At 33.1% G+C, this 9,780-nt stretch overlaps 1 protein-coding gene across 1 annotated transcript; it reads left to right on the top strand.

The window, feature by feature from the left end:
- Window positions 1-2,521: 2,521 nt before the first annotated feature.
- On the top strand, window positions 2,522-5,656 carry LOC137824009 (organelle RRM domain-containing protein 2, mitochondrial). The gene is made up of 4 exons (XM_068629425.1): window positions 2,522-2,810; window positions 4,156-4,224; window positions 4,335-4,441; window positions 5,193-5,656. The coding sequence occupies exons 1-4, from the start codon at window positions 2,648-2,650 to the stop codon at window positions 5,286-5,288; spliced, it is 435 nt and encodes a 144-aa protein (XP_068485526.1). The 5' UTR covers window positions 2,522-2,647; the 3' UTR covers window positions 5,289-5,656.
- The last annotated feature ends 4,124 nt before the right edge of the window (window positions 5,657-9,780 follow it).

The raw sequence follows: 9,780 nt of genomic DNA, 5'->3' as shown, positions 1-9,780 counted from the left end.
AGAACACTGTTAAAAACAATGTATAAGAGAAGGGATAGAGAGATTCACAAAAAGAGGTTTATACTGGTTCACTCTTAACCAAGAGCTACATCCAGTCCTCAACTATGCACTGAGAATTCACTAAGCAGTCAAAGGAAGATTACAAAACACACACCAAGAGTGTTGATATTGAACCCCTTAAGAACACACAACACTCCTTGGTAACACCACATTTTTTAGAAACCCTTTTGAAACCGCCTTACACAAAATTACAGTGTTCAAAAGAAGGAAATAAAGTACACACGGACTTTATAAAGCAGTAGTATAGAAGTATAGAAAATCCAGTTCCTATTTCACACACAAGTGATGATAGAAAGCTTTTGATTATCTTAAAAACGTTTTTAATAAGCTTTTTTTCTTAGGTTCTTGAAAAGATCATAAAACAGTCTTTATATAAATTCAAGGAAGTGATTAAAATTGTTAGATCATAAATCAAAAGCATTTGGAAACATTTTAAAATAGTTTGGAACTCTTAATAGAATTTTCTTAGAAAAACAACAGATTGTTGGAAACATTTAAAAATAGTTTGGGACTCGTAACAGAATTTTGTTAGAAAAACAACAGATTGTTTTACAAAACAACTGATTGAAATTATTTTTCTGTTAAGGATTTAATATAAAATAGTCGATTGTTTTATCAAAATATCCGGTTGTCTCAGTTTGACAGAAAAGACAAAATAAAGCAAAGATTTTTCAAAACCTTTTGAAAACCAATAACTGTCAAACAACAAATTGATTTGAAAAACAACTGACTAAAATTTCAAAGTTTTTTAGAAAAAACTTATTTTAAAAGGGATAAGAATCAAATGAATTTAAATCAATACTAGATGTGAATTGACAATACAAAATCTACTAAACAACACACACAAACACTACAACAAGTCTTCAAAGCAGATTTGGAAGCATCAAAGCACCCTGTTTAACACTTACCACTAGGGCAATGGTTAGGAGGATACAAGTAGAGTGAGACTCGACAGAGACTAGTAGAGACTCCCTGTCATATAGTTTTAAAGCCTTGAGCTAGTTGTAAAAGTTAGAATAAGAATTTCATTTCTTGTAAATAAATTGGGCCTCAAACATTGGGCTAAGTAGCATAGGATTTGGGCCTCAAATAGATAAGGGTTAGGCTAGGGTTTATAAGCCTACTTAGGGTTAGTTACCAAACCAATTTAGAAACTAGTTTATAATTTTTTTTAACAATAGAAACTACTTTAGATACCAATAATTTTTTTAGTCTGTAAAATAGTATCTAATTTAGTCAATATTATGACTAATTATTTTTGGTCTCTAAAATTGGTTTCTATTTAATGATTTTCTTGTAGTGTGTGGCTGAGAGACTAGATTTAGCTCTTAACCAATACAAAAAATCTCTATGTGTTTTTTCTGCTCTCTTTCTCACTCTCTTTACATTTATGTAATCAAATTTTAAATAATTATTGTGTGTTTAGAAATATAAATGATTAATTGAGAAATCTGATAAAAAATAATTAATTAACATTTTTTTTCTACTAGTTAAAAATGATTTTCAATCTATTAGTTTGATATTCTAATTGGTTGATTTTTTTTAAGATTTTCATTATAGTCTAGATTTCTAAGATATTTAAGTTCAGTTCACCCCTCTTGAACTCAGCCAGTGGGATGTTGATGTCGTTGTCTGACTTCTGGTGAATACCATATGAAACGTGGTTTTTGGAAATTTTTACCATGGTGAGCACAAAAAATATTCCAACCTCGAGTTCGTTGAGATAACATCACCATGGTCAATCATCGTATCCGAGGTATTCTTCGCTTTGGAGCTCAAACCTCCGCCATGGTTTTGTCCTTAAAAGGCGCCTTAAAGGGTTTATGGAGGAAGGTGTATTTAAATTGCCTTTAACCACAACTCCTAAACAAGTCTCCCAGTTGAGGGCTAAGGGAACGAGAGTTCATCTTTGAAACTACTTTTCCATTCCCACAAATGCCGCCATTGTTCCAACCTCAAATTTGTTGAGATAACATCACTAGGATCAATCACCTATTATCCTCTTTGAAGCTCAAAGTTCCATCACTAATTTGTCCTTAAAAAGTGTCTCAAAGGGTTTAAGAAGGAAAGTGTATTTAAATTGCCATTGACCTCGACTCCTAAGCGATGCGAGACTGTTGATCGGACCAAAACAACACTATTCACTCATTGTGACCCCTTAAATTGTGAAGTAGTTGAATTTTTATGTCTTGTCTTTCTTGTCTATGGTTGATTTTGAGATGAGAAATTGAAAATGCTTCCAAGAGGGAACTTTAGTGTTACATCTTTTCAAACATGACAATAAAATCCATAATAACACATAAGGATAAATGTTGAAGTTCTATAAGGAAGAAAATATGGACTCGTTAGAACCAATTTTTTAAGTGGTGAAAACACTAACCATTAAGGGAAGAAAGGAGTCTAATTTCTAAGGTGTTTAAGGAAATAATACTAATTAAGAAGGAAGTGTAGTAGTAGAATTGGGGAGTGCAAACAGCAATTTCCTTGCACCTATTTTTCTTATAAATAAAAGCCCTGGCTTCACCCTACACACACTCCTCTCTCTAATTCTCACCAGGGTTTTACTCTTAAGCTTAAACCCTTGCCCATGGCGACGAGGGCAGCAGTGGCGGCGCCACACGTTTTGCGACGCTTCTTCTGCTCAAACTCCGCTTCTTCTTCTTTCCCCTTCGTTCCTACACCGCCTCTGGGCGCCGTCCCCAGCCCCGCCCGACCCACGGCGGAGCCCAACAACAACCTCTTTGTCTCCGGTTTGTCTCTCAATTTCCCTTTGCTTTTATTTAAATTAAATTCATGTTATTGTTATTGTTATCGTTTATTGATTTGACTGCTGTAGAGAGTTCTAGAGTCCTTCGTTGCTAAATAATTTGATATAGAGTGAATTGTGAATTGGATGTGCGTGTTTTAGGTTTTGACGTGGTTAAAGAATGATTGTTTATTGTGCTCTTTGGTTTTATTATTCGTATGCGTGATTTTGAATTTCCAATGATTTATATTCTTTAATAAAAGGAGTTGGATTTTGTGCTTTGTAAATCTTATTCAAATATGATGTAGGAATACCATGTCAATTAGTAATAGGGCCAAATAAACCTATACTAGGGTATTAATTGCTGTTTTAGAAGCCTTATAACGGGTGAGTTTCCGTCTTGTTGTCTTGGTTTGTGTGCCTTTTCTTGTTCCTGTTACATTGTAATGACTTCCTCTATCCACACAAGACCCTCGGACTGTGGAAGTTTAGTAGGCTGTCTGCTGTTTCTGATAGATATTGTCATATATGAATCGATTTTGGTCAAGAAACAACGTTAGGTGTATCATTATATCAATCTGCATAATGCAATTTTTAGTAATATTTTCAACCACCGAATACATGAACTGACCTTGGAAAGAGCTTCTACCCTAATGTGGTAGTGAAGAAGAAATATTAGGTATTTAGAATAGCGGAAAACTGAATGAATGTTATGTACAAAATACTCTGGGGGCGTTGAATGTTGAAATGCTCCTATGTATGAATTGGCCGGTTAACTGATGGGGATAAGTAGAAACTTGAGGGGCTGTACTTCTTTAACATTTCATTGTCATGGGTGAGTTGTGTAGAGATTAGAGAGATGATATAAGCTAGACAAGGCCTCTAAGGAAGGAACTTCCACAATCCCTGCCCAAGCCTTTACTCGGAACTTGAAGAATACCATTAACTAGCCCAAATCAAAGAAACGTATTCCATACAAACAAACACTGCGAGCATTGAAGGAGTTTCATTGGTTGCTGTGATGGCATCCTACCCAATTTGGTTTAATCTACACTTGCTCTAATTATTTTGTTTGCTCACACAAAAATAACATGTAAAAAAGCACTGTAAGTGTAAATCCACCATGTCATTGGTATTAAATTTGGATACACACCATATTCCAGGACTAAATGCCCCTTCATTTTGCTCTTTGGAAATACCATACATTTTACAGTTGTATCTTGTAATTTTTATCCGCCGAAAATTGTTAGGTCAAAGCCTTTCCTGTGCAATGTGTCATTAGTGTGGCTAACTCCCTGTCTCATGTAATATCTGGTTGACTATGTTATTTTTATGTATCTTACTTTTAGGGCTTAGCAAACGAACTACTACAGAAAAGCTTCGGGAAGAATTTTCAAAGTTTGGTGAAGTTGTTCATGGTTTGTTCTCCACCTCCAAGATATTTTAATGCAGCTATTTATTATGCTTTTATTTTTTGTGGTTAAATATTGAAAATATACTCTGAAACACAATGGTTTTCTGTTTTCAGCAAGGGTGGTAACTGATCGAGTCTCAGGCTACTCTAAGGGGTTTGGTTTTGTGCAATATGCAACATTAGAAGAGGCTGCAAAGGGCATTGAAGGAATGGATGGCAAGGTAAGCTAGATCCGTATGGGGAGACTCAATTTTCTTTCAGAACATTGTTTGTCTTGAATTTGTGTTTGCGTGTTTGTGTTCATTCAAAATATGACTTCAATATGCAAACCTTTGGTAATTATGCTTAAATACCAATGCAGCAGTGTAGACTCACATTAGAAGATGAAAATGTTATTGTTTAATTATGTCTTTCAAGTGTCATTCTAATTTGTTACTTTATATATGCACATATATACAAGTATTTGTGCATATATATGGTCCTCCTAATTTGTAGGATCATGATCCCCTAATTTATGGTGTATAATTCCCTTTGCGATCTTAAGTAAGATCTTGATTTTGACTACCATGGTGTTAGCTATGCATTCACAGTGCTTGAAAAACAAGTTTACAATTTCCCTTGACTGTGCGTGAACTCATCATTTTTCTCTGAACACAGTTTTTCTCATTTCCCCCTACTTGACGTGGATACTAGTGATCATTCAACTCTCTAATTTAATATGCCTTTTACCCACCCTAAATAGACTTGTCTAAATGTGCATAATTTAACATACAACTATAAATGTGTGTTTCAATAACAGTTTTCTGTGGTTGGTTTAATGATATATTTATCGCCTTCTTCATCTTAATGTGTTCCACAAACCGTTGTCTGTATTGTTCATTCAAAGATATATGATGCTATGGTTACTTAAGTTTTGGCATTTTTGTGGCTATTCCTGTAATGATGACTGAATATTTCCCCAACGCAATGCAGTTTTTGGACGGCTGGGTTATATTTGCAGAGTATGCGAGACCAAGACCACCACCAGGACATTTAAATAACAACAGTCCTCAGTTTGGCCGGCAGTGAATCTTGTTGGTTTGTCTGAAAACATTCTTATGCCTCATTGAACTCATTGTCTCAAGTAGCAATTGCAAATCATAAATTATTATTTAGATGCGTATGGATGCTCAGGTGGTCTTTGATTATCTATAAATGTTCTAGATTATTGTAATGTAAGGATAACCTAAAACGTCGTAATGCCAGATTTCCCTTCGATGGCCTTTTAGTATTTTGTGGTTATGGAGGGTAGTCCAAAGTAGAAGTAGCTTAATTTTTTGTACCGGAGTATCGAAGCAGTTGTCTGTGCTCCATGGGCTTACTCCGATTATACTTCAAAAGAGATAAAAATAGTTATTTGTCTACGATATATAATCATATTATTTTCTGGGAGTTTATTTGTGTTGTGTTTATGTTTTTTGCTTAATAGTAGCTGCACTGTTTGTATTCCTTATTTAAATAACCATTAACACTGAAATTGCATGCTAGCTGGTGCTACCTCCTTGAAGAGTTGAAATAGTTTTCGTGTTATGAGGATTGTCTGACTCAACTACAGAAACCATCTTTCAAAATCTTCGGAGTAATTTAAAAAAATGTTTTCTTTTTCTTTTATCTTTTTTGAAGTTTTATAAGGAAAAACGAAAGACATACCTTGCTAATGATCCTCTTGTCGTCCCTTCGAATTTTTTCCACGATCACTAGATATTCTCACAGCATCTGTATTAACACGATCTCTAGATATTATAACTTAAGATGGATCAAATCAGTCCCTTTGAATTTTTTCCACATAAATGATACTGAAAACATGGCAGTATTAGTCTTGAGGATGTTAGCATTTTGGAGGTACTTCAGTACAATAAAAAAAGAACAGAACCATCTCACACGATCCATATAATTGACCAAGATCATAACTGAAGTTAAGACTCTTTAAAGATGTTCAAGACGTAAGAAAGGGAATAGACCAAATGTGTTATGGTCGTCTTCTCACGTCTTGAACATATCAATTTGACCGATATTAAAATTGAAACTAGGATGTTTACTACACGTTATTTTTCTCAATTTCAGTTAATTTTGTAAATAAGAGGAAACATACACTAAAGCTGAAGCAAAGTGGACGAAAGAAAACACGGGTAGTGGAAAAAAACTGCAAAAGATAGCAAAGCAAACTCAACTTGAAAATTTTAAGAAAATCTCCCAAGCAGGTGTAAAAGCTTCTAAGAAGGAGAGGAGACTCTTCCAACTAAAACGGAAAACCTACCAAAGAAGTACAAAATGAAAAGTCATAATCTTTTCAAGTAGTTTAGGTCTCCATTTCTTCTTCTAATATATTAACAATTGTTTTTCACTACTCAAAATAATATATTCAAACTAAATGTAATTTTAATATATCAGAATTTATTTTTTACCATTCTTATGGTAGTGTAGGCTAGCTTTTCTCTCTTCTACACGTTTAGTGTACCACCTTTATTTTACATGTAAGTAAATGATATGGAACAATTGTATTTTTTTCAATCACTAACGATTCTACTCTTGAAAAAAAAGTTTCATAAAGATCTAACGACAAGATTGAGGTTGAGAATAAACCCTGCCATTTATTTTGTCGAAATAGTTTATTTTACAAAATGCAAATTTGCTAACAAGCCACATCATTAGAAACACTAAACTACTTTAGCAGATGGCTCTGAAGAAAATATTTTTACATGGTGAGCTAGACTAGAAAGTATTGTAACAACGCATTTTGTTTTAACAAAGAGAACCCTGTCTTTTTCTTTCTTCTTTCTCCCTCCATCTCCCCTTTCTATTTTTTCTCTTAATTTCTCATTCTATACCTCTTCTATTTTAGAATCTGATCATACCATGTTGTAGCTGAGGAGTTAAGGAACATTTATACTCGATCAGATTCTAAAATAGAAAAGGTATGACTCTGTTTGGATCATAGTGAACAGGTAGACAAAGACGACACACTTTCTACCTATACACTTGAGAATCTCTATGTGGAAGTTGGTCCAGATTTACATAAATGAAATAGTCATATTGCATGGTGTATCCTCCAACATAGTTTCAGATAGAGATTCTAGATTCACCTCCAGATTCTGACAAACACTTCAAGAAGCTTTGGGAACTAAACTCAGACTTAGTTCAACATATCATCCTCAAACTGATGAACAATCAGAGAAAACTATTCAGTCCTTAGAGGATTTGTTTAAGACTTGTGTGTTAGATCAATTGGGCAGTTGGGATGAAATTCTACTCTTGAAGGGAGAAAGACCCTAAAATAAAGGAGGTATGAAATGAGAAATTAAGAGAAAAGATAGAAGTGAGAGATAGAGGGAGAAAGAAGAAAGAAAAAGAAGGGTGCGTGTAGGGGTTCTGTTTGTTAAAAAAAAGGCGTTGTTACAAGTATTATGGAACAACCATGAAGTTTTGAAAGCAGGGTTAGCTTAAGTTAGGTGCGCAAGTAAACGAAATCATTGTACCATTTGAAGATGTAAAAGACACGTATGAAATTGGAGAAAGATTGAAGAGTGGACACTTAGTGGCAAACTAGCTATAGTGCTAGTGTACGTAAATGGTATCATCACTAGAAATGAAGAAGAAACCATTCACTCAAAAAAAATAATTAATAATTTAGAGATTCTTCTTAGTAGACAATTATAAAAAAGAAAAATAAGAAATAAATTTTACTTACTAACATTACTGACATATAAAAATAATAGGTACCGTTGCTGCCAAAATCTATTTTGTTGGTAATTTTGACAAAAAAATCTCGTATATGCAATCACTATTATTTCTCTGAACCTATATGTATTTAACGCAATCATATTTCATATTAGGGATCTCCAACATTTCATAATATTAAAAAAAATCCAATACAATATAATATGCTATCATATCTCATATCAATTTCAAACGTAATTCAAAATCAATTTTAAACATAATTCAAATGAATTTCAAATATAATACAAAATTCAAATCAAATTAAAGCATAATCCTAATCAAGTCTAGCTTCACATGGAATAGAAAACATAAAAATAAACCATACAAACATAATCAAAATAAAGTTGAAATAAATTCAAAATCATGTCAATAACACTTCAAGATTTTCAATTATTCATACACAGATCCAGACGTACACATGTATAATAATATAAATATTGTCACTTATCATCAAAATATATAAACATGTATATTTACAAAGCATAGGAATGTTCAATGAATATTTTCTCCTAACCATTTCTAGTACTTCTGCTAACACCTACATTATTCTTTACTCCCGTACTAAGTATGATAAAAGTAGTCAAAATATATACATATATGTAAGTTAATATTAGAGAAATAAATTTATCAATAACATGTATATTAATATATCACTCAAACAATTTTTTTACAACCACATCCACAATTCCAAACATTAATTTTTTTTCTCACACTCAACATTCTTTGAAGACTAATATTAAACACATCTCAACACAAAGGAACACCTAACTCATAAGGAAAATATTGGAATACATTTTTAACTCCTTTATTCTAGGTTTTGGTTTTATACATTCATTTTGATGATATACCTCCAACCATTTCTCATTGTTTAATAGTACTTTACTCAACTTGATCATACTAACAATGAAGCTAGGATGTTTGTGCTTAATACTCAATCCTTAAAGGGTCACAATACCTTCACAAATATTCTTACCAAACCACCCATAAAAGGGCAACAAAACCTATTATAGGCTACTACACCCCTAAAGGGCAACAACACCCAAACGAACAACACAAAACCTTCGATCAATTTAATACACACATATAAAAAAAAATGTTAGAGAAAGGTTCAACACCCATGATTTTGATTAAGTGCTTAAATAAAAAAATGAATAAACACATATGATCATGCATCATCTGTAAGAAAATAGAATTTGTTCAACAATAGTATTTATTCAACAATAAATCATGTAAGATGACATGATAAAGTATGTATTTCTTCTTTTTACGTCTGATAAAGTATATTATATGCTCAGACGATATGTGCATAATTTAAGCTATTCTCGTACTTCTTTTTTATAAAGTTTTCGTGTTAGGCATCACTATGCAACTTGACATCTCAGCTAAGCTGACACCTCAAGTAACAACAATCATCTGCCATCACATGAAAAAATATTATTAAAAAAAGAAAAAAGAAAGAAAATACAAAAATATGGGGGGACTAGACCAAAACCCATATGTTAAAACAAACGATACATAGGTAGATTATACCTATTCATAAAGAATTCTAAGAACAGACTAGCAGGGAGTCTATTATACCAATGAAAAGATTCTCTATGAATAAATCCTAAATTAGCCAACTTATCAACACACGCATTCCCTTCACGAAAAATATGAGTTACCCTAAACCTGATTGTCCCACAAAAATTAAGACAAGTATTCCATCGATTCTGAAGCATCCACGGAACATTAGTCCTAGCAGTAAACGCAACACAAACCAAGGCAGAATCACATTCAAGCCAGACATTAGTAAGTCCCATTTTTT

Source organism: Phaseolus vulgaris, chromosome 11, assembly GCF_000499845.2.
Source record: "Phaseolus vulgaris cultivar G19833 chromosome 11, P. vulgaris v2.0, whole genome shotgun sequence".
NCBI classification, from domain to species: Eukaryota; Viridiplantae; Streptophyta; class Magnoliopsida; order Fabales; family Fabaceae; genus Phaseolus; species Phaseolus vulgaris.
The sequence above is the reverse complement of the archived record's forward strand: the minus strand, read 5'-3'. Positions and strand labels throughout refer to the sequence as shown.